Consider the following 24,543-nt stretch of genomic DNA (forward strand, 5'->3'; position numbering starts at 1 on the left):
TCGGCTGAAGGTGAATGATTTTGGGTGTTTCACGTTCCAGGCACTGAGCACTTCTCCAGCTCAAAGATTTATATGCAAACGGGAGGACTTTTCTTTTAGCTCGGTTTTGGGTCTTCTGTTTTCTGTGGGCTTGTGGAATCCTGTGTGACCGTAATGTCTGAGCCTTATTTTCCTGTCCGTGAAGTGGGAGTATTCATAGCACCCACCCATGGGGCTGCCTTAAGGACTGGATATGCCAGTGCACACAGGGCCCTGAGCAGGGCCCAGCACACGGCAAAGGCTGGCCTCACCATCGCTGCCATCGCCGCCCCTGGTGCCCAAACGGGTAAAGGGGTGGCCCTGACTGCTTCCGGCACGTGGGCTGGCTGGTCCCCTCCGGGCCTCACCTTGATGGGCCTGTGGAGTGCCGGCCACCTCCAGCGCAGCACGAGCAGGCCCAGGATAGTGACGCCGTAGCAGAGGTAGTTGATGAAGGACACATAGTTGATCAGCGTGTACGTGTCTCCCACAAGCATGATGACTGCCGTGGCCCCGCCCTGGGAGAGGACTGGGCTGAGGGCTGGCTCCCACCTGCCTCCTGTCAGCCCAGCGGGGGCCCTGGGCCTGCCGACTCGGGCCAGGAGGTCAGCGAGCCCGGCCCTCCCGCCCCCACCAGGGCCAGGCCTCATCCCTGCCATTACCCACACTGCTGCGTGGCCCTGGCTCCCCGCCTCGCGAGCCTGGGTCCCCCAACTTACGCAGACGAGGAGGGCAGGGATAGGGGTGCAGTGTCTGACGTGGATCATGGCCAGCAGGCTGGGCAGGTGCCCCTCTCGGGCTCCAGAGAAGCACAGTCTGGGGGGTGGGGACAGAGGTGGGTGGGAGCCATGAGCCCAGCCTGGGGCCTCGCTGCTGGCCAGATCCCGACCTCAGCTCTAGCCCTGATGGCCCTCTTGAGCTGTCACCTCTGACTCGCTGCTCTGGGCTCCAGCAGCCCCACTGGGCAGTTCTTCCCCTCATCTAGCCCTCCTCCCTCTTGCTTTCTGCTCCTCGCAATTGGGATCAGACATCTGTTACCGGGAAGTTCATCGTCCCAGCTTCAGGTGGGCCCCACCGGGCAGGACTTCACTTCCTCTGGCCCCCAGCACTGCTCGTGTGCACCAGGGCAGCTGCCTTGCCTCACCTTGACCACCCTCTCCCCAGTCCAGTCACCTGGAGGAGGTGAACAGGTAGCCATTGATCCCTCCGAAAGTGGAAAGTGCCACGGAGACGGGCATGACCCAAGCAAAGTAGCCCAGCAGCTTCTCCCCGAAGGTCTGGGTGGGCACAGAAGAGAGGTGGTGCATGAGGCGGGGCGGGGGCCGGGCAGGAGCCAGGACCAAGTGGGGCCCCACTCACCACGGCCACTGCGTTAGAGGCCAGCAGCTCCTGGGGGGACATGGCAGTGAAGTAGGCGACATTGGTGAAGGTGTACACGAAGGTCACCAGGGGGATGGAGATGAAGATGGCACGAGGTAGGTTCCTGGGGACAGTGGTGGTGCAGTGTGTCAGCATCAGCCCTTGCGGGGCTGGGGGGCGGGGCCTCAGGGTGGTGGGGAGTGGCAGGGGACCCAGCAAGGGGAGCAGCTTTGAGCCTCCATCTCCTGGGTCTGCTGGGGGCCTTGGGGCAGCGAAGGGGGCAGCACTGCTGTCTGTCTCCCCCCTAGTCCCCAGCCCAGCCTTGGCACAGGCTGGTGGGAGGAAGGGCAGATGGAGGAGGGGCCACTCATATCCTGGGGAGGGGGGCGGATCTAATGTCTGCACATGAAAAGGACATTGCATACAGCCAAAATCAGCCTTGAAAATCCTCAAAGCGCCCTTAGAGCTCAGTCCACAGACCAGGGTCCCCTGGGGCTCCCATCAGCCCCAGCTCCAGCTGTAACTGTTCACTGTCAGGGTCCCAGCTGAGCCTCAGAGGGAGCCATTGGCTTCATTTTTAGGGACCATGTTGTGTGCACATGTGTAATTTTTGGCCAAATGCAAATAGCTGGATCCATTTACAGCAAGACAATGATACTCAGTGTTTCTGAGGCCCAGCAAGGGGCCGTGACTCATCCACAGCCATACAGAACAGGGTCAGGCTGGAACACAGGCGTCCCGGCTGCCTTTCCAGAGCCGTTCCCGGTGGGTAGCAGTGTGGTCAGGCAGACGACCAGAGCGGCCAGAGGTGACAGCGGCTCTGTGTGGGGAGGCTGCCTCTGCCACCCCACGCCACCCCCCTTCCCAGGGCCTGGCCGGAGCCCCACTCACTTTCGAGGGTCCACCAGCTCCTCGGTGACATAGTTGAGGAAGTTCCAGCCGCTGAAGGCAAAGGAGCCCTGGAGGAAGGCCAGGGCCAGGTGACCCACGGACGGCGTCATCCAGAAGTCGAAGGCGTTGCTGGGCCTCAGCTCCTCGAAGTGTCCTGGGGGTCCGGAGGTCAAGGGTCAGCGTCGTCTCCCTGGCCTGTGCCCAGCCCCCCCCCCCCCCCCACAGCCCGGCCCTACCTTGGAAGATCTGGACAAAGCCCACGCCAATGATGAGCGAGAGGGCCAGCAGCTTCCCGCCGGTGAACACGTCCTGGATGCGCGTGGCCCAGCGCACGCTCGAGCTGTTCACCCATGTCAGGAGCACTGAGGAGGAAGGGCGGGTGGCTGGGTGGGCAGGCACCCGAGGCCAAACCCCTCGAGGTGGGCCACAGCCAAGTCCAGCCCGGGCTGCAGGAGGGCGGTGTCCCCTGCAGCAGCTGGAGTGCCAGAAGCCCAGCCCCTGAGGCCGACTTCACGGGGACTGACAGCTGGAGGGACCTTACCCCAAAGTCCCCCCACGGGGGCAGGGAGCAGGGTGGGCCCTGGGGACAGAGGCCCAGCCCGGCCCCACGGTGGACACTCACTAAGGCAGGCCATGGAGAGCGCACGGGAAGCAGCGGCCGGGGGAATGCAGTTGGGGAACACGGGCTGCAGCACGTAGTTGGAGAAGGTCATGGAGATGACGGCCAGGCTGGTGGGGTACATGATGAGGACGGCGCTCCAGAGCAGCAGGAAGCTGGAAGGAGTGAGGGCCCCAGTGGCTCAGGCCTCCCGGCACCCTCCCAGCCAAGTGGGCCCAGATGTGTGGAGCGGGGCTGCATCCTGGGCCCCGGCACCCAGGGCTGCTGTGGGGGCCAGATACCAGCTTTGGTCCAGGGAGGCAGGACCAACCTTGTCGAGGTCTCTGCTCTATTTATGAACTGTTTCAACAGAGACAGTGTTCAGCACAAACAGCTACGGGCTGCCCTCGGGCAGGTGTGGAGAGAGACTCGGGAACCAAGCGCTTTTCTAATGACCACCTAGTCCCCGGTCGCAGGCTGTTCCTGAGCTGGGGTGGGCTGTCCCGGGACCTCCAGTCACAGCTCCAGCTGTAGTTCTCAGCAGAGCCTTGTGGCTGCAGGTGGCCGACTCTGAGCTGTGATCCCCGAGGGACCGGACCTTGCAAAGACCCCTGGCTGGGGTGACAGGGATTTATATCCCATCTGCCAGAATCTCACCTCTGCAGGGTGCCCACGTGGGAGTGAGGCTCGACCTGTTCCTGGGGGCTCTGCCTGCACCCAGGGGAGTGCCTGTCCGTGGGGGTGGTCCTAGTCCCCTGTCCGTCCCACCTTGAGGGTAGGGATTGCCTCAACCAGGGACACCAAGTCCAGTGGCTTCCTCTTGGTCCTCACCTTTGCTCTGTAGCCCTGCTTCCTTACCTCTTGCTTTGCACCACCTCTCCCCCTTTGGCTTCTGGGACATCCTAGCTCCGTGACCCTCCTCCCATACTGGGTGCTCCCCTCTGCCCACCCTCGATGCTGGGTGCCCTTGGGGTGGGTCTCGGGTCCTCCTCTCCCTCCCATCTTCTTGAGTATTCCGCCACACAGCAAAATTCTTCAGCTTTCTCGGGTCCCAGGCCCCTTTGAGGACCCTCTCCCCAGAGGAGAACACCAGGGCCCCATCCTCCACTGCCCTGTTGAAGGCCCCTGACCACATCCCTCAGAACCAAACTTTAAATATTTCAGCCTAGACCTTTCCTCTGCGCTCCAGATCCCCCACCCAAGGCCTGACTCAGCGTCTCCCCGGACATGCCACAGACCCCACCTGTGTGGCAAACCCCGACCTAAAATCTCCCTCTCCCCATGCCAGGAACCACCATCTATGGAGTCTCTCCAAGCCTCTCCTTCATGCCACACTGGCCACCACGTCCTCCCAATTTAGACTCCTAAATGGTTCTGAAATCTTCCTGTACCTTTGTTCTGGCCTCAGCACGGCTCAGCTGGCTAGCTGCAATAGCTTTGATGGCCCTCCACCTACAGGCTGCCCCGTCCCAGACAAGCCCCGTCGTCTATGATGGACCTGACCTTGCCTGTGGCCGTGGCAGACAGACCGAGCTCACCCAGGCCACCACCCTCTGTATGTGCTACCCCTCCTCACTGGTCGGCCAACAAAACCCCACCCTTCCTCCAAGCCTTGGCACAAATGTGGTTTTTACTGGGAGTCTTCTCTGGGTGGTGGGCACCCTGTTCTCTTGGCTGCTGGGCTGCAGCCTCTCACATATCTTCAAAGCAAGGCTCCTCCTGGTCTTAATCCCATTTGAAGGATTATTTCCCTTCCGTACTGTAAGCAACTTGAGGCCCGGGATGGATCTTTTTATCATTTGCGTCCTGGCCCTCAGCACACAGTAGGTGCTCAGCTAATGTTCACGGTGAATAAAGGAACATCGGGAGCTATTTAAAGGGGACTTCTTGCAGGGCATTGATAGGACTATCATGCCCCCCACCCTGCATTTAGTTTACTAACATCAAGGTGTCCCTGACTGGATGTTGGCATGATCTAGAGGTTTCCATAGTAAGGTCCTCCCCACCCATAAGCACCTGGGTGGGGAGTGGGGCTTAGAGGAGCTCTATTTAAAAGGAAGCACAGAGAGGTCAAGGGGCCAGCTGGAGTGGGGTGGGCATTGGTCCCGCCCACCCTGGCCTTAGAAGGCTGCCCAACACCTCCCCTTCCCTCCATCCACTCCCATGACCTCCCTGCGATGTGAGAAGCAGAAGAGGACACCGGGGTCCTGGGCCCAGCTGGCCATCCATTCTGGAGAGGCTGTCCCCACCCCACAGCTGCTGGTGCCCCACACTCACCCAGCCAGGCCCCCGAAGATCTCGGTGACATAGGCGTAGTCCCCACCAGACTTGGGGATGGCGACTCCCAGCTCCGCGTAGCAGAGTGAGCCCAAGGCAGTGATGCCCCCACCCAGGACCCAGACGAAGAGGGCCAGACCCACGGAACCACAGTGCTCCAGGACCCCCTTGGGGGAGATGAAGATGCCCGAGCCGATGATGTTTCCTGTGGGGGGAAGAGGGGGGGAGGCATCAGGTCTGGGTGCCCCCAGCAGGGCAGCCTCTCTGTGCAGCTCCAGATGCTGCAGTGAGGAGGGGAGCCCGGGCTGCTCCCTCAGGGAGGAGGGTGGGCCTGGAGGCATGTGGATGCCATGGGTCCCTCAAACCCTGCAAGTCCCACTCTGGCCACCTCATCTCCCCTCCCCAGCCCCTGGCATGGGGAGTGGCACTTTGTCCAGACAGGCTCCCCTGCCAGAGATGGGTCCTGTTCCGAGCTCCTCTGCCCCCAACTAACAACTGTGAGGTGGGGCAAGCACAAGCAGTGGCAGAGTGGCAGACACTCCTGTGCATCCCCACAGGGCCCAGGCCCAGCCCCTCGCCCCTGGCCAAGGCCTCCAGGCTTGTCAGCCTCCAGCCACCTGGCTTCCTCCCAGCCTGGCCAGAGCTGTCCACCTAAAGCAAGACTTTGACCATGATACTCTCTTGCCACCTTCCTATTGGCCGAAATCCAAACTCATGCAGTGGCTTGGGGACTGGCACCTCCTCCATGAAGCCCTCCTTGACCACACCGGTAAGGCTCCTCCTCCCACTTCACAGCCCCAGACCCTGCTCCGTACTTTATTTCTTTACCTTCCATCTCCTCTTTTCCTATTAGAGAGCCCTTTGCCTGCTGGGCTCCTCCCTGACCTAGGACCCATGCTGTGGACACAGACTCAGAAGAGACCTGGTTTCTTGGCATTGTTAAAATGTTTCAGGTCCTGGGCAAGGGTCAGTGGGGTGAGGGAGAGGAGCTGGTGCATTTTCAGGGGTGGGGGCTGCTTAGCAGCCATCGCGGAAGGGATGGGGTGGATGATGGCAGGCTGGCAGGACTCAGTTGGCTCAGCCTGGGGTCTGGACACAGATGCCTCTCCCTTGGGAACAGCCCACTGGTTGCAAACAGGGGTCACTGCTCTAATCCTAGGACCACAGTGGGAAACTCTGGCTGGGGCTCAGGAGGCCGGGAACCTCTCCCCACTCATGTCACCTCTTGAGTCCCATCTATACAATGGGACTGTTGTGAGGATTCAGCGAGGTACTGTACGGGAAGCCTCAGCTCATTCACAGCTGTATCCAGATGTCCTTTGCATCTTTGCGTGATTCTGTGTGTACCGTCTGCGACCTCACCTGGGGCCTCCAGCACACAGTTGGTGCTCAATACACATCTGTTGAGCAAACTACAGGATGAGTGAATGGCCTGACGCCCAAAGTGGCACCAATGCCACTGAAGGACTGACCTCCTCTGTGAAGTGGGGGGCAGCAGTCTCCACTCGGCCCTCCCAGAAGGGGACTGTGGCAGGAGCAGAGGGGGAGGCTAGCTTCCAAGGCTTGGGTGCCAGTGGAATCTGCCAGGTCATGGGTCGCAGAAGGCCTGGCCTGCCCCTGGGCTGAGTCTGAGTTTTGCAAGTATGGGCACTGTGGGGCACTCATGGGGTCTGGGAGCAGAACAATGGGAAATGCTCAGAGGGCCAAGCTGGGGGCTGCAGAGCAGGTTCCCAGGACGAGCAAAACGCTGAGCGCCCACTTAGTCCTGAGCTCCCTGGCAGTTAGGGCAAAGAGGGCAATGTTCTGCGTTACCCAGGTCTCATCATCTGTGCAAATGAATCAGGTCACATCACTGGTGATTTGGACTAGGGCCTGCCCAAGAGGAAATAATCCCAGAACCCACAGGCCACATGAAGAAAAAAGCAACACTGCTGGGACCCGGGGCTCAGCCCCTCCACGAGATGGCCCCACCTGCTGGGGCCCCGGGGGGGAGCACAGGTCCATCAGGGCAGACCCTGCCTGCTCAACCTGCCAGGCCCACAGGCAGGTCTGGACGAGGACACAGCTGGGGCCGCCCATCTGCATGCATTCCCTGTCCACAGTCCTACCCCACCCCCACCCGGCCGGCACAGATTTCCAGTCTGGACGGCCACGACGCCCCACTTGGTTTTCTAGTCACGTCCCAGGAGCCCTAAATACATCCAGATAAGGAGGAAAGAATTCCTGTCTCCCAGCCCCAGAGGTAAGCTGTGCCCTCAGCTCGCTTCCAGGGAGAGAGGGGCCGCTTCCTTCATCTCCCACGGGGCCCAGGGCCTGGGTGGGCTATTAGGCTTCTAAAGAGCCTTTGCGTTTGCTCTATCCGGCAGTAGAGCCTCTGTTCTCAGGACCTGGTGGAGTGGGATTTGCCAAAAGCCAGGGAGGTTGGAAGCCAGTGGGGGCTGGGTGGCCTTGGAAGGAGCTGGGTGCATCCAGGGCCCTGAGCCACCCACCCGTGGGGACGCCCACCACCGTACACAACTCAGCCTGCTGGGGCCTCATGAGTGTAGCCCTCGGGGAAGCGACACCTGGCACCTGTCCTCCAAGGCTGGGATTTGAAAGGGACACATCACTTGTCTGTGCCCAGTGGCTGAAGACTCGGGGGATGGGCCGGGGGTGAGGATTGCTATTGTTTTAGACACATGGCCGCAGGCTGCAGTGCAGGACTTCTCCCCACGTGGCTCAAAGGAACACATGTGCCAGCAGGTGTCTCTGAGCTCTCTGGGGGCCTCTGCCTCTGGGCCTGGACAGCCTCCAGCAGCTGCCTCAGGTTTGTGCTGGAAGGTGTCAGAAAACCCCATCGAGGTCCACTGGCTGCTCTTGACACCATGTGGGCTGGACGGGGCTCTGCAAGGAGCAAGAGGGGCGGTAGGCTTGGGTGAGGGGCAGAGGGCAGGGAGGAGGAGGGACGCTGCTGAGGACGGGGGTGGGCGTCTCCAGCACTGAATGATTTCAGGAGGTGTGGCGAAGGGACCATGGGGCTGTAAGGCAGTGCTGCACCGGAGCCTGCCCATGCCTCCCGGTGGCGGGTCCAGGCCTCCCTTCCCAGCCCTCATGTTCAGGTCCAGCAGAATCAGCTCTGCCCGACTGGGTGAGCTGCAGTGGACAAGCCCAGCCCTTGGGGCCTCCTGCTCTGGAGGAAGAGGAGGAGGGGCAGGAACCACAGACTGTGGGATGGGCCGGGAGATGTTGCTGAGCACCTGGTCAGGTGTCTGACTGACGGCAGGCTGGAGAAATGTGGGTTCCGAGACCTCCATGTTCCCGTCCACCCAGTGGGACGGCTGCTCTGTGGTCCCTGCAGGTCCTTGGCAGGGCCAGAGCTCCCAGGAAGGTGCGTGAGGATGTGAGTCCCTCAACTAGGGGGCCCCCCTCCAGTCTCCTCCCGCCCCTCTTCCCTCAGGCCAAGCTGGGTGGTTTTTATCACATTAAGATGTGTGGCCTGATGGGGCTTACCCGGTCTGTGAAGGAACGAAGAAAGAGCCATTGTTCCCCCGGCTGCAGCGGTGAGTGCTGACCTATTTCTGGGAGGCATGAGCCGACCACGGAGGTCACAGGGGTGGACTGCGGAGGTCGTGTGGGTGGAAGGGGCCAGCTGCCCTCGGTGTGTGTGTGGGGAATGTGCAGAGTCGGATTTGGGGGAGGGGTCAGGGAGGCCCTGTCAGGCTGCTGGCACCACCCCTCATCCCTAGAACACTCTCAGGCAGGAGTCTGTTGTGTGACCTCAGGCCTGTGCTGCTCCCTGGGCCTCAGTTTCCCCTTGTGCCAGGAAGGGCCACTGGGCTAGGGGGCAGCAGAGGGCTGGTGCAACACTGACTTTGGCTGAGGCACTGCTGGGCAGGAGGGACGCGTCCTGCACATCTGCACGGGGCCCGAGGAAACACAGTTTCTGCTTGGGGCCCTCTGTCCCGCATTGTGGCAGGTCTCTCCCCAGCTCACTGGCTTCCCAGAAGCAACGCCACCCCCAGGAAGCCCTCCCTGATCTCCCATCCTGATTCCTATAACCTGGCCCCTGCTCCTCTCCCATGGTACCTGGAGTATGGCCAGGAAGTGACTCCTTTATTTGCCATCCTGGGTGGACTGTGCATTCCCAGAGGGCAGGGTCTGTGCCCTGGCCTGCTGAGATGAGAAGTCCAAGCCCCCTAGAAGGACAGGGAGCCCCCGGGACCTAGGTCCCCTTACACGCGTCTGGCCTATGCCTGCCTCTTCAGTGAGCAGGGCCATGGCGGGGCCTCCTCCTGCCACGCTGGCCTGCTGGCCTGGCAGAGAGTAGCTCAGAGCTCCTGGGCCTGATCAGGGGCTGGCCATGGGCCAGGCCTCCTTCTCTTGCCCTGGGCAATGCGTCCCAGCACCTCCCTGTTAGGATGTGACCCATGAGGGCTCTGGGGAAGAGCTCCAAATCCCCGTTGGTAAGTCCCAAGGCCCCTGAGGCCATGGGCAGGGCCAATTACTAGTTGAGAACCCCTACATCTGGGTTCGAATCCCAGATCCCTCATGGCGGGAGGCTGTGGACAAGGTACTTCACTCTCCGAACCTTCTTATCTGTAAGATGGGGAGACAAGGCAGTGATGTGGGTCTGTTCCCACACTGCCTGCTACATCAGAGGCCCCAGGAAGTGCTTATGGGTCTCACTATAGTCATCTACCTTGGAGACACCCCAGGCCACCCAAGCTGGCCTTTGGATCTGAACCCTATGGGACCTCAACACCCTGGGGTCAGCGGCCAGAGCCCTGCTTTGGGGGCCCTGCTATTGCTCTGGGTGAAGCCTGTGACTCCCAGCACAGTGTCCTTATGGTGAGCATGGCAGGCCCCCCTCTAGGGGGACAGCAGTGCCCGCTGAGGTGTTGGCAGAACTCCAGGGAGGTGAGTGGGGACGTTTCCAGGGCATGCCTGGAATTGCCAACTGGTCAGCGTGTGCCTCCAGCCTAACCCACTTTCCTTTCGAGAGAGGGATGACCAGGAGTGTGGAACTCTCTCCCCGGGACCTGCTCATCTTGCAGTCTTCCCAGGTCAATTAATGGCAAACTATGCTCCCAGCTGCTCAGGCCCCAACCTGCTGTCACCCAGACTCCACTCTGCTATACCTTGTGTCCAGTTCAACACATTTGGCTCAATCTTCCAAACACACCTAGGACTGAACCTCCTCTCAGCACCTCCACTGCTGCCACCCTGCTCTGAACCACCATCATCTCTTACCCAGGTGACTCAAGTACCCTCCCGACTGGGCTTCCAGCTTCTGCCTCTTCTGCCCACAACCTCTTCTCCACAGTAAGCCCCAGGCCATGCCATGCCATGCCGTGCCACCATATCCCATCCCACCCCACGCCATCCCATCCCATCTCATCCCACCCCATGCCATCCCATGCCATCCCTCTTCTGCCCAAAGCCCTGACAAAGAGAAAAAGGCAAAGTCTTTACTGTGGCTGCAAGGCCTACACAGACTGCACTCCATCTCACTCCTGACTCATCTCCTACCTACAATCCTCCCTCCTTCATTTTCTCACCTTAGCACTTATCATTACCCTGGCAGCTAAACATTCAGCTTGTTTATCATCTTGCTTGCTCTTTGACTTCCATGCTGGAATGTCAGCTCCAGGAGGACAGGGATTTTGTCCGTCTTGTTCCCTGTTGTGTCTCCAGCACCTAGAACAGTGCCCGGCACTGTCCAGTACCTAACTGTTGAATAGATGAATGAGCGTGACCAGAGCTAGCAGGCCCCATCCGTGTAGCCAGAGCTGCTTCAGCCCCCAATGGTGTCTTAGAGCACACCAAGGGCATCTGATCCTGGGCTGGTTGCAGCCTCAGGTCCCCAGTTTCCTCATCTGTAAATTGGGGCTACGGTGAGGTACAGACAGCCTCCTGTGTGGTTTTATGTCCCCTCAGGGTCCCGGGGAGGATGGGTTGGGGTTCTGGAGAGGGCTATCCTCTGAGCAGCCCAGCACCTCCAGCCCCAGAGACAACGGAGGGACCTGGCCATGGCTGGATGAGTAGAGATTGGCTCCTAAGGAGACAGGGTTCATGAAGGGGGTCCCTGAGTCCTAGGACATACTTGAGCCTGATTCACAAACATGGGCTGGATATTTAAGTCAAAGGGAGAGAGCGAAGGACAGGACAGTCTGGTCAGCAGACCTGGCTGATTCCCACTCTGCTGAACCCGGGCACGACCCTTCCTTGGGTGTGGATGGGGAGGGAGCTGGTTGTGGTCCCTGAGTCAGGACAAGAGACCCTGTACATACAGCCCTGGGTGGGGGTGGGGGAGTCAGAGGCTATTTCTCTGTCCACCTGTTTGTTCACCTACCCATAGTAGAGTGGGGAGCTCACTAAATCCTGGTTGGATGAGCTCCCAGCTCAATCCTCAACCTTCCCCCATCATGGGCTCTGCATCTGGCCCCAATTTTGCCCTGCACCAGAGCAGTGTGAAGAAGGGCACTGGATTGGGAGAAGAGTCCAATTCTGGTTCCAAATTCCGAGTCCACCACTTGCAGCATTGTCATTTAACTTCCAACCTCAGTTTCTACATCTGTAAAATGGGTATAAAAATTCCCATCTTGCAAGGCAGGCAATCAAATGAGATAAAGGGAGAACATGTTTTCATAATGCAGTAAGGTGTGTTTTTCTGAATAGGTATTGGATGTGGTGATGTCTTGCACAGTCCCTGCCCCAGAAGGCTCTTTTTCCTCCAGGCTGGCCCGTTCCCCTCCAGTTGTGCTTGCTGCAGCCAGCAGGTGCTGTCCTAAACACATTTTAGGTGGAGTCTTGTTCTAGCCCAAAGCCCTTTTATGTCATTCCATTCCCACTCCTCAGCCTGGGGCAGGAGTTACAAGGGGAGAGAATTATCGGATCTTCTGGGAGGATCTATTTGGAAGTTTTGGAGATAATAAGCTGCTATCAAACAAGAAAGATTATGGAGGAAGCTATAAAGTTTTCAAGACTTTTAAGGCTAAACTATGACACTCAGCAGACATTTTTTACTTTGACCAGGCTCCCCAGGGCAGGAAAGTGGGGAAAGATATGGGAGTCCAGGCTCCTGGAACAGTGAAAGGGCAGGAAGTGGGGGCTTTCAGGGCATCAGGCTGGGGAGGGCAGTGCAGTGATTCAGCCCACCCCTGCCTCCTCTGTCATCTGCCACCTTCTGGACCAGGTTCATCTTCCCCTTGTCTGTCTCCTGCCCAGCCCAGCCTCCTGCCTGCTGAAACCCCTCAAGGCTCCCCAAGCAGGCTTGTAGGACCACCCCTGAGTGTCCTGGGCTGGAGTCAGGTCATCTGGGTTCTGTTCCTGAGTCTGCCACTCTTGGCTAAGTCATTCCTAACCCCAGCTCAGTCCTCAAGGCCTGAAGCCAAGGGGGCAGTGGACCTGGAACAGCAAAAATGGTATGAAAAGTGGGGGAGCTGTAAGGGCAGAGCTGCGCTGCACAGAAAAATTCTTGCAGAATTAGCCTCATCCACTCCCACCATCACCACCAGGGCCCTCTTTTGAGGAGAGAGGAGCCAGCAGCCTCTGCCTGACCTAAGGCGGATGGGATGCGGGGAGGAGGAAGAGTAGGAATACAGCTCGAGGGTGCTGGGTTTAGCTGAGGCAGCCCAGCAAGTACCACGTCTCTCCCCGCACCTGCCGGGCACTGTAGCTGGCTCCAGACACAGTCAGCCTCTTGACCCCAAGGCCCACCCATGATGTATGGGCTTCCTCTTCCTGAGAGCACAGCTCCTGGAGAGGGTGTGGGCCAGGCCAAAGCTCTAACCAGTACCCTGGCCAAATCCCTGGAACCAGCCCTTCCTCCCAGCAGTCAAGCAGGGGCACTCTTGGCCAAGAAGGTCTCTGGACCAGATCGGGACCAGCTCCTAGAAGACACCTTTCCAGGCGCAAGTGGGTGAGACAGAGAGGTACCTGCACAGGTGCTGTGTGCTGGGGCAATTCTCAGTACGAGTGCAGGGGATGACCAAGAGCTAGACCCCAACCTTGGCCCAGGAGCTCCCATTGTGGGGGCAGAGGAGGAGGAGGTGAAGACACCAGTCTGCCCTCCTGAGCCCCCAACTTTTTCCATCTCCAAGGGTCTGAGGATGGGTGGGCAGTGAATGCACAAGCAGCACCCATTGGCTGGGGCGGGGAAGACTGGGCAGTTGGTAAAGTGAGAGCGGTCAAGACCCTTGCCATTCATCCTTCCAGCCTGTGTCTCCTGGGACACAGGAGATGGAACAGACTTCTCCCACGAGGGTCTCTGAGGCACCTGGTGTGGATACAGGCACAGGTCTGGGTTAGCCAGTTCCTGAGGCATCAGTGTTCTTGACTTGGGACAGAAGGTGGAAAACCCCACCACCGTTCTCACTGTGCCCTGAGCCCTCTGCCTACCCAGAAGTCCCCAAATGGGGGCAGGATGCACAGACTCATTCTCAGGTGGGGAAGCTGGGCTAGAGAGTGAGAGGACGCAAATGGGATCCCAGCCCAGGAAGCAGTTGGCCTTTCGAAGGCTGGGTCTGCCCACCCCAACTGGGCCTCCCCCCGGTCACTGGCTGCTCCTCCCCCTCCGCCAGGGTCCTGCTGCAGAATTCTGCACTAATTATATACTCCGAACCGATTTCCCCTCTGGGCTGGCTCTCCCTGTCCAGGCTACCCACAGTCCTTCCTGCTTGCGAAGAATAAATCACTCACACTGCACGGCACCTGGACCCTGCACACAGTAGGAACTCAGTTTAAGCCACAAGACCCAGAACTTGGGGCCTTAGCGGGGGTCAGCTTACCGAGTTCCCACACTTGCAAGACTCCTGCACTCAAGGCAGGACCACAGCCATCTCCATGCATGCTATAGACGAGAAGACTGAGGGCAACTGCCTTGCGGAAGTCCATGGCGAAGTAAAGGCAGGAGGAGGATTCCAGCTGTGGATGGGACCTGCACCTCCTTCAAGCGCAAAAATTCGGGGCACTTGGGGAGGTGGAAACAAGAAGCCCTGTGGCTGCTGTGTGAGGGGAGACATCGCAGGTGCCCCGGGCGGGCATCCCCTCATCCACGTTCCACCGTCTCAGACCGGTAGGCGCGCCCGGAGAGGGGTGCTCCTTGCTCCGAACCGCCGTGAGCCTTAGGCCCTACCGCCCCAGGCACCCGCCCGCCCCGCGCCCGCTCACCGATGATGATGGTGCAGGCGCTCACCAGCCCGATCTCCTTCTTGAGCGCCACCCGCTCCGAGGCGCCGGGCCCGGGGCCCGGGCCAGGGGAGGGCGAGGGAGCAGGGCCCGGGTTCCCGCGCCCGCTCGGCTGCTGCGTGTGGCCGGCCATGTCGCTGTCCCGCCGCGTCCCAGCTCCCTGCGCTGCCCCGTCTGTCCGACCAGCCGCCAGTCAGTCCGTCCGTCCGGCTGTCGGTGCGCGCCGCTCTCGCAGCCCGGACAGCGCCCACAGGCGGGCGCATGCGCTGGCGCGGGGCCCTGGCCCCGAGCCCCGGCCCGCGGGGACCAGGGAGGGGCGGAAGGAGGACCGGCCAGCAGCCCCCTCCCCCACCTTCCTTAAAGGGAACTCCCCCCCCCCCCGTGGCCTCCACCCTCCCAACGCGGGCCTAGAAGGAAGGAGAGGATTTGGGGCAGACCTAGGAAGAACTTCCTGGACCCAAGAAGGCCTAGGAAGAAGGCCTGCGGTGGGGGCGGGGGAGCAGGGCTCAAAGGCAGGACTCTCCCTGCCCTCAAGGAGACTGAGGAAGCTGGCGAAAATAATAGCCGTCTGTGTATTGAGACCTACTGTGCGCCAGAGCTGCCATACTCCTTAAATCCTGGCACGGACCCCTAGAGTGTGTGTACGGGCAGAGGGGTGGAGATTGGGCTCACTCTACAGGGGAAAGCTGAGGCCCCGGGATAGTAAGGAAGGTCACAGAGCAAGTGGCAGGGCCGAAGTGCAAACCCTTTCTGATGCCTCCTTGGCTTCCAGACGCTGATGGGGGTGTGTGAGGTATAGCTCTCGGAGGGGTGGGGGCTTTGTCCAGGATCCCCTGGGGTCAGGAGACCCTAAGCCCCATCATCAAAAGTCTGGGGAGACAGGGTCGGGATGAAGACTCTGGAGCCCCTAACCGTCATCCAGAGGGGACCCAGTGACTTGTGGGGGTCCTGGAAGGGGTTCTGCTCTAAACCTTACCTTCCCCCGCCCTCCGCCGCCCAGCCCGGCTCTGGACTGGGTCCGGCAGGTTCTACGCGCAGACGCCTGGCCACAGAGTCGGGGCTCAGTGGACTAGAAATCGGGTCTTTGGCGAAGGCCCCTCGTCTCTTGAGTCTCTTCGGCTCAAGAGACGAGGCCACCTCAACTGCCCCGGAGACACGGAGAAGGGGCTGTGGCCCCTGGGGTCGCAGGAGGAGGTAGGGCGTGCAGGGTCCGATGGAGGCTGCCTCCTCCTCCCGGAAGCCGTCCGGACTGTGCAGCCGGGCCGGCGGGACAGACGCAAGGGGGGGCCGCGTCGGGGGCCACCGGGGCGGCGGGCGGGGCGAGCCTGGCACTGTGCGGCCGGCGGCGGAACAGCCTTTGTCCCTTCCTGGCGGCCGCCGCGACGCGCCGTCCCCTGCATGTGGATGAGGCCGTGCCGCGCGCCCCGTGCTTCCCCCGCCCGCGGCCTCGGGGCTTGCGGGGTGGGGGTGGGGGTCGCCCTGGTCCGACGGGCGGACCGGGGGTTGGGGCGGGGTCCGGGGTCGGTTCCCGGGCTGTGGGAGGAGCATGGGGGGCGGGCGTGGCGGTTCAGGGGGATTGCGGGCGAGGGGGACCTTCGAAGTCGGGGGCGGGGACTTGGGAGTAGGAGCGGGAAGACCCTGGGGGGACGTGAAGGGGGAGGCCGCCCGGCGAAGCTTCAGCCCTTGCGCTCCTGTCGTCGGAGTGCGGCATTCTTGGCGCCCTCCGCCTCCCGCCCCAGAGACGCGTTTAGGCCGACTCTCTTAAAGGAGACTGGCGCAGGCGTGGGGCGGGGGAGGCACACGAGCTGTGCAGACTCTTAATTGTCTTGGGGGGTGGTGGGGGGGTCTGACCCGTTCACTCTCCGCACGCACTTGCCCTTGCAACGCTAGAGTCTGTTGGGAGAGGGTCCTGCCGGGGCTGGTGCCCCCGGGGGTTGGTGGTTTTCGAAGGGGAGCCTCTCATGGCACCTGAAATGTGTAGTCAGTGTTTGAGGAGAAGGGGTGACTCTAGGGCACTGCACAGGATGGAATTTGCATGTTGTTTTCCAGGCCCACAGTTCAGGAGGTGATTTTAGTGGCATAAAGTAGAACCTGCAAACCCTGATGGGAACACAAGATTGGTTTACCATCCGAAAGACAAGCAGTAGAAGTCACCACATAAACAGGAAGAAAAAAAAAGGAAAACCATAGGATCTTCTCAACACGTTCAGAAAACAGCCTTCCACGTTTTAAACAAACCAAAAAACTCTTAGCAAATTAGACATAGAAGAGAACTTGCTCATGCCCTCCTGCAGGCCTGCCTCTGTCATAGCTCACTCTGTAGGTTTGTGAACCTTGACACTGTGCATCGCCCCCTCACACCCGGCACAGCTACTTTAAAAAAAAAAAAAAAAGAAGAGAACTTTCTCGATCTGATAAAGGTATCTTACCAAACCCCCAAACCCTCCAAGAAACAAAAAACAACAAACAAAAGCCCTACAGCTAACATTGTGCTTAATGTTGAATGCTTTTCCACTGAGACTGGAGATGAGAAAGAATGTTAGCACTCTTTTCTCTACACCACTGGGCTGGTGGTCCTCGCTAGTGCAATAAGGCAAGAAAAAGAAGGAATAAGGCGCAACCTTTTAATGACCAAAATCTGGAATACTGACAACACCAAATGCTGGTGAGGATGTGTAGTTACAGGTGTTTATTGCTGGTGGGAATGCAAAATGGTATAGCCACTCTGGAAGACAGTTTAGCAGTTTCTTACAAATCTAAAATACTCTTACCATACAACCCAGCAATCGTGCTCCTTGGTATTTACTCAAAGGAGTTGAAAACTTATATCCACACAAAAACTTGCACATGGATGTTTATAGCAGCTTTATATAGAATTGCCAAAACTTGGAAGTAATCTAGATGTCCTTCAGTAGGCGAATGGATAAATTGTGGTACATCCACGTGTGGAATAATACTCAGCACTAAAAAGAAATGCACTATCAAGCCATGAAAAGACACGGAGAAAACTTGAATGCATGTTACTCAGTGAAAGAAGCCAATCTGAAGAAGTATGAAGCTAGGAAAGGAAAATATAAAACTGTCATTTACATATGACATGATTGGGTAGAAAATCCAAAAAAAATTTATAAACAAACTTAACGTTAATTAGTTAATTTAGTAAAGTAGCTGATTCTAAAACATATATAAAGAAGAACAAAGTTGGAGGACTTACACTACAGTTAGGGAGACAGGTGCAAGGATAAACAAATCAACTAGGAACAGAATAGAAAAAGAAACAGACCCATCCATCTATGGACTCCTGTTTTATCACCACAAGGTTGACATCGCAGAGCAGGGGAGAGAAGTGGGACAGACTTTTCAGTAAATGGTGCTGGATCAATTAAGTATCCATATTGGAAAATAACAAAAAACACCCTCTTCATCTCTACCTTACACCATACCCTAAAACCAATTCCATGGATGTGCGCATGAAAACAAAATGTATATGTGAAAGGTAAAACAACAAGGCAGCTAGAAGAAGACTTAGGGGAAAGAATAGATTCATTTTCTTACACAGGACACAAAAAGCATGAGTAAAACAGTGACAAATTGGACTCCATTAAAATTAGAAACGTCTGTTAATTAAAAGGCATGATTAAGAGAGGGAAAAGTAAGCCACATTTGAGAGAAGCTACTTCAATACATACATCTGATAAAGGACTTGTATCTTAAAAATATGAAAACTACAAATCAAAAGGAAAAAGACTTTAAGTAGGTGCTTCACAAAGGAGGATGTCCAAATGGCTGGTAAGCTTTTGAACAGGTGTTCAACCTCATTAGTCATCAGGGAAATGAAAATTAAAACCAGAATGAGATACCACTGTGCATCCACCATAGTGCTTAAAATTAAACACCAGCGTCGGCAAGGATGTGGCGCTACCTGAGGCTCTCATACGCTGCGGAGGGAGTGTGCATTGGTCTCACCAGTTTGGAAGACTATTTGGCAATATTTCTAAATCCCTATGGCCCAGCCTCTCCGTTCTGTGTCAGACACCTGCTGGGTACCACCTCAGATCCTCCAGCCTCACCTGGGAGGCCTTGGTTACGTTCTCTTCCTTTTCAAGTACAACCTGCGGACACCTCCCATCACTCTCCCCTCCCCAGGGCTTCTCTGCTACCCCTTGAGGCATGAGACAGTGAGGGATGAAACTGGTACCCACAAATTTGTAACCAAAAATGCAGGGGAGTTAACACACTTTGGCCTGTCTTTTGACGATGGCAGGTGGAAGCCAGTGGACAAATTCTCCCCCATTCCTCATCCCAGATGGACTGTCATGAATCCTATTCATTATAAAGCCTCTTGCAAGAGGGTCCCAACAGCCCAGCAATCAGATGCTTTTGACACCAAGCTGTGGTCAGTTCAGAAACTCATCCTTGTATTGGCTCTCTTGTCTTCCCTGCCTCACCCCCTTTCCCCTCACTCTTGATTCCCTGTGATTGCACCCCCTGATTGAAAAGCACCACCTAAGCTTTTGCCGCGGGCTCTTTTTCTGGAGAGCCCGGGGCTAAGATACACTCCCAGCTATATACCCAACAGAAATAAATACAGCAATGCACTGAAAGATGTTTACAACGTTATTCATAGCACCACTTTTCACGATAGCCCCAACCCAGAAACCATTATTAGTAGAATGGATAAATATGTCAGAGTACATTCAAATCCTGGAGTCCTGTACTGCAAGGGAAATGAACAAACTACTACCACGCCACAACCTGGATAAATCTTATAGACATAATATTGAGCAAAAGAAGCCAAATATGATATAAAATTCTGGGATAATCTCATTCATGAGAGGTGCTAAAATGGGCAAAATTAATGTATGATGCTAAAAGTTAAGACAGAGGTGCTCATTGGAGGTGGAGACTGGAGAGGGGCACCAGGAGAGCTCTGGGGTGCTGGTCATGTTCTGTTTCTTGATCTGGGTGCTGGTTATACGAGTATGTTCAGTTTGTGAAAACTCATCAAGTGGAACACTTAGGATTTATACAGTATTTTGTATGTAGGTTATGCTCACTTCAACAAGAATAGGACATTGAACATGTCCTTTCAGGGTCCCTGGGTGGGACAGGATCCGAGTGGGGGGGGGTCCTTGGGTCTGTTCTTTCTCCGCCAGCTCCTCAAGGTCATTGAACCTGCTTGGCGCCCCCATACCTGTTCTGGCCTTAACTCCCTTCTCCTGTTAACTCACATTCTAACCTAGATAGCCACTCAGGCAGCCTGTTTCTCCTTGGTTTCCGCTATCCTGATGCCAAGCCGCTCCCTAATTCTCAAGCAACTCTTTGCTGATGGTTCTTGGGAACCCCTCTCTGTTTCTGGCTCCTGGGGCTCTCAGCCTTGGACATAGTTGCTGCCCCTTCGTGTTTCCTCTCTCCCCTCTCTGCACCCTCCCTGGACGGCCACTGCTCACGTCCAGCCCTAACACTGGTAGGCCCAGGGCAGGAGTCCAAATGAAAGCTCCACATGCTATATGCCTAAATATTTAGTGAAAGTCCCCTCTTCCAAGGTCACTATGGAGCAGAGAGTGGAGAAAGCACAGTTATGGGGAAACCGGGCTGCTTGGACACTGTCCTTGGTGATCCGGGGCAGCCAACTTTAAATGAAAGCTTCGTCTCTTTTTCTGTTTTCTCAGGGCGGAGGCTATGACTGCCCCCCTACATGCATGTGCATGTGTGTGTACACACACACACACACACACACACACACACACACACACCCCACCACCACTCTTAGCCCAGCATCTTCTGACTTGGGGGGCCCTTGTATTACACCTGTTCCTCTCCTGCAATTCTCCTCTGTGCAATTAGTTATCAAACTTTAAAATATTCTGTGAGACTGAAATTTTTAAAAAACTCTTTGTATTTGGTTCTGGTGACATTCTGGATCTGCATGGTGTAAGGGTCCATGGCAGGGACCACCTTGCCCAGGGCTCAGCCTGCACATTCAGTGCTTCTAGAATGATCAAATGAAGAGTGTGTCACCACACCGAGCCATCACCCACTCCCTCCTGGGATGGGGACCCAGATCCCAGTGTCCACTCCCAGAGCTCTGACGGCCTCCATCCTCCACACCATCCTCCCCCGCCCCAATACACTCTACCACCCACCGTATCCTCGAGACTGACTGATGACAGCTTCTTCACCACCCCAGCGTTGCTCCAAAATGCAAATCAAATCCTCTCCCCCATCCCAAACTGTCCCTGCTCAATGCAGCCCTGGGGGTGAGGACCAACCCCCTCCAAGGAGATGTTTCTGTGGGGACACCATTTAACTAACAGTCCAAACGGGGACCCTTTTGAAAATGCAAAGGGGTGCTGTTAATAATTACAGCAGGATGACAGGTGTAAACCAGATGCCTGAGCAAACTGGGATGTGTGGTCACCCTCTTGAAAGCCACTGTCCCTGGCTCTGCATGCTCAGATGTCAGTCCCCACCTTGCCTTGCCCAGGCTGGCTGCCTGGCCTGCAGCCCCTCACACACACCTTCATGCTCACGTGCATCCCTTGTGAGTCGGCCTGCTCACCACCTTCTCCAGGAAGACATCCTGGTCCCCGGACTGGACCACGAGCCTCTTCTGTGCCCACCTCACCACCTCTCCTTACTGCTTCTCTCCCCGCTGGGCCAGATGCTCCTCAAAGGCAACCTGGCCTTCCTCCCAGCATAGTCCTCAGTGCAGGTTCCCAGGTGTCTGGCCTGGGAACTGAGAGATACAGGTTCTAGCCCCAGCTCTGCCCCCGACTTCTGAGCTGGATGAGTCACTGAACATCTGTGAGGGGGAGGGAGCGGGGACGGGTTCTCATCCCTCAGTGCCACAGCTGTCCTGGGGGGCAGCTTGCCCAGGCCCTGGGGTTCCTGGGCCTACTAGTCAGAAGAGGGAAAAGGAGGGGACAGGTGACCTGTTGGTAGGTCTGGGACTCTCATGTCCTCCTGTGTCACCCCATGTCCTCCCCTGAGACCCTCATAAGCACAGCCCTGTGCAGCCCCCTGTAGGTGGGGTGGGGACCGTGGGTAACAGGAACCAGTAGAGAACATGAGAAGCTGGGGCTTGGGCCTCTGCTCTGGAACTGGGCTCTCCTCTCCCTTCTGGTTGTCCCAGCCCCAAATCCTACGGGGCCAGCCTCCTGAACCTGGACCCTCCACCCTGGGCAAGGACGTCTGCCATTCCAAAAGGCGCCACCAGAGGGCAGCCTCCCTCACCAAGAGATAGACCCTGTGGCCTGCTCCACTCCGCCATCAAGGAATCCAGGCCCCTGGCGGACCCTGTCCTAAGGTGTTGGCCCGGGCTGGCCAGGCTTCTTGGGACCAGAACCCAGCCTCTCTTGGGACCACTGGAGTTAGCTAGGAGCCAGGGAAGTCCTTCCCAAGGGCTGCCCAGGCTCCCTCCTGTTTGCTGCCTGAGTGGGGAGCCTTGCCTCCTGGCCCTAGAGATGCAGGGGAGGCCCCGGGGGCCGTAGGTGCTGGCCTGGGTCAGGAAACTCATAGTGAAACCAGAGAGATCTCGTAGTGAAATTCATTCCGCGCAGCACACCTGCCTCGGGGCAGGGCTGGGAGGGACTGGGAGGCGATAGAGCCTCTGTGGTGGCGGGAGGGCCCAGAGCCTTATCTGATGGGCCCTGGCCTTTCTCACAGCTGAGCGGAGCTGCCCTGACAGGCCGACCACGGCCTGGTGGGCAGGGGCTCTGCAGGCCCCAGGGGCCCAGCTTCCCCACCTGCGCAATAGGCAAGGAGGCAGTGAGCCTGGGAAAGGTGCGGGCGGAGGAGTGGGTGCAGCTGGCGAGGGGTGCCTAGGCAGGCCCCTCGGAGACCCGGTGCCTCAAAATACCGGGAAATGCCAAAACCAGTTACAAAACATTGGGGCAATCTAGGCGTGTACTTGTAACGAACTAATGCTTTTAATGTGAAAACAAGACTTTGCACGTCACCAGATACTCTTTGGTTTTGAGACACATCAGCCCCTGGGACACTGCAGGACCTTATTATTCCACGAGTGGGGACTGTCCTCCGTCTTGCGGGCGGCTTGGGGACCATGCGTGGAATGTCACCGGGGGACCACACAGAAAGTCTGAACATGGGGCCCTGTGGACAGGACGGCTCTCTGGGGGCCCCCCACCACCTGGATCCCCCTCCTGGGGGGGCACTCCCTGTGCTGACTGGTGCCAGAGCTGGTGGGGAGGGCAGGGGTCTGACGCCCCTGGGTTGTGGACGGTGATCCACTCTGGAGAAACGCAGGCCCACCTACTTTTCCAGGGACCCTGTCCAGGTGGGCCTGCTGGATCCTGGGTGCCCTCAGAAGGGTCCGGGGAGGAACCGTCTCAATGTCACAGGGGTCTCCCAACCCCTGGCCCCCGGCCACCTTCCTGGGACCACCTCTTTGGGCCCAAGACACCAGCCACTCTGGGTGGGCTGGGCTGAGATCTCCATTAGGGGAGGATTCAAATCTGGCCTTGCCACCCATGTCCTGATATGAGTCACCAGTGGGGCTGCGAGCCTCGGGCCCACTCAGCACCATCACCAAGGGTCTTCGGGACCAACGGCTATTGGAACTCTTTCCCAAGGGGAAGATGGCGCGTTCGCTTGGGTCCATCTTACAGGGAGGAAGACGTGTGAAGTGGGGATTCTCAGGGCCTCATGGGTGGGGGTCAGCTTGGCCAAGGGTGGGTCCTGCTAAGAGGGAGGTGCTGGCCTAGCCAAGCCATGGGATAGGATCAGGGCATTGTCTGGGGGGTAGATGGGAGTGGGGCCGGCAGTGTGTTGTCTTCCCATTTTCTTTTTTTCTTTTTAAACATCTTTATTGGAGTATAATTGCTTCACAATGGTGTGTTAGTTTCTGCTGTATAACAAAGTGAATCAGCTATACATATACATATATCCCCATATCCCCTCCCTCTTGTGTCTCCCTCCCACCCTCCCTATCCCACCCCTCTAGGTGGTCACAAAGCACTGAGCTGATCTCCCTGTGCTATGCGGCTGCTTCCCACTAGCTATCAATTTTACATTTGGTAGTGTATATATGTCCATGCCACTCTCTCACTTCGTCCCAGCTTACCCTTCCCCCCACCCCGTGTCCTCAAGTCCATTCTCTACATCTGCATCTTTATTCCTGTCCTGTCCCTAGGTTCATCATAACCTTTTTTTTTTCTTTTTTTTTAGATTCCATATATATGTGTTAGCATACAGTATTTGTTTTCCTCTTTCTGACTTGTCTTCCCATTTTAAAGGTGGAAAAGCTGAGGCATGGAGTGGAAATAATCAGCCCAAGGTCACATAGCTGATAAGTGTGGAGATGGGATAATCAGATCCAGAAACTGCAACCCCTGGGAGGCGTGGGCCTCCTGGTCCTGGGGCTCCTCACCCCCATCCTGCCCTGGGGTCCCTCCTGGCACTCAGCCCAGTCTGTCGGTTTGATGGGCAGAGACCCTGGTCTGCTGATGGCCCTACTTGGACCCACAAGGCTTCTTCTTCTCAGAGCTGCCTGTGGTCTTGCAGGGAGGCCCCCAAATAGGTCAGAGGATGTTTGACCCCTGCTGTGCTCTCACCAGGCCCTGGAACCGCTCACACCTCCCTCAGGGAGCCACTCGCAGACCCCTGCCCTGGACTGCACTGCCCGGTTGTTCTCTGTCCTGTCCACGGCCCCTGTCCTCCTTCTGCCCCTGCGATGCCCCCGGGGCTCCCTCCAGGGCCACCATCCCTCACTCAGTGATTTGTGGTCTGCAGTTTCCACTCCTCGCTGCCCCACCCTAAGGCCCAACTCCCCTCAAGCCAATGGCCCCATGGGCAGTATCCAGCATCTTCCTTCACGCCCAGGGCCCCTACATTTCCTTATCCAGGGGGGCACCCTCATCTGCTGCTCAGGCAAGAACACTGGGGCTTCCTCGTCTCTCCCCTATCCCCCACCTCCCGTGAGCACTTACATCTGGTCAATCCAGTCAGATTCATTGCCCCTTCTATAAAGAATCTTATAATTCTTGCCATCCCCAAATAAAATTCATAGATAATATAACCTACAGTCATAATTTTAAAAAAAATCAATATAATGACCTATCTTTAAAACAAGGGAGAAATAAAAGGAATGTAATTTATAACTTCAAATGTGTATTTGATTTGAAAAATGCTTGTGTGTGACCTACAGAGGACTCAGATACTGGCTGTGTAGCATCGTCGAGGCTGTAGCAGCTGCAGACGCAGACGGGTCA

At 57.3% G+C, this 24,543-nt stretch overlaps 2 protein-coding genes across 2 annotated transcripts; both read right to left on the minus strand.

Moving 5' to 3' along the window:
• Positions 1-286: 286 nt before the first annotated feature.
• SLC7A10 (solute carrier family 7 member 10) lies at positions 287-14,547 on the minus strand. Its single transcript, XM_057533704.1, has 10 exons — positions 14,294-14,547; positions 5,144-5,348; positions 2,891-3,042; positions 2,505-2,630; positions 2,269-2,422; positions 1,378-1,501; positions 1,192-1,295; positions 738-834; positions 387-536; positions 287-310 (listed from the first exon to the last, which is right to left on the minus strand). Exons 1-10 carry the CDS (start codon positions 14,442-14,444, stop codon positions 287-289), a joined length of 1,287 nt encoding a protein of 428 aa, XP_057389687.1. The 5' UTR covers positions 14,445-14,547.
• Positions 14,548-14,778: 231 nt separating this feature from the next.
• Positions 14,779-22,934, minus strand: LOC130705681 (basic salivary proline-rich protein 4-like). The gene is made up of 3 exons (XM_057533705.1): positions 22,590-22,934; positions 15,288-15,844; positions 14,779-14,791 (listed from the first exon to the last, which is right to left on the minus strand). Exons 1-3 carry the CDS (start codon positions 22,932-22,934, stop codon positions 14,779-14,781), a joined length of 915 nt encoding a protein of 304 aa, XP_057389688.1.
• Between the last annotated feature and the right edge of the window lie 1,609 nt (positions 22,935-24,543).

The sequence above is a fragment of the Balaenoptera acutorostrata genome, chromosome 19 (genome assembly GCF_949987535.1).
Source record: "Balaenoptera acutorostrata chromosome 19, mBalAcu1.1, whole genome shotgun sequence".
NCBI classification, from domain to species: Eukaryota; Metazoa; Chordata; class Mammalia; order Artiodactyla; family Balaenopteridae; genus Balaenoptera; species Balaenoptera acutorostrata.

Bases quoted from the DNA above. Each gene is read 5' to 3' on its own strand.
- SLC7A10 (XM_057533704.1), bottom strand. From the start codon at position 14,444: ATGGCCGGCCACACGCAGCAGCCGAGCGGGCGCGGGAACCCGGGCCCT. The intron at 5,349-14,293 runs GTGAGCGGGCGC...TTCCCCCCACAG, and splicing joins CGCCTGCACCATCATCATCG to GAAACATCATCGGCTCGGGC. The intron at 3,043-5,143 runs GTGAGTGTGGGG...CACTCCTTCCAG, and splicing joins ATCTTCGGGGGCCTGGCTGG to CTTCCTGCTGCTCTGGAGCG.
- LOC130705681 (XM_057533705.1), bottom strand. From the start codon at position 22,934: ATGGACCCAAGCGAACGCGCCATCTTCCCCTTGGGAAAGAGTTCCAAT. The intron at 15,845-22,589 runs GTAGGTGGGCCT...CTCCTCCCACAG, and splicing joins TGGACAGGGTCCCTGGAAAA to CCCGGGAACCGACCCCGGAC.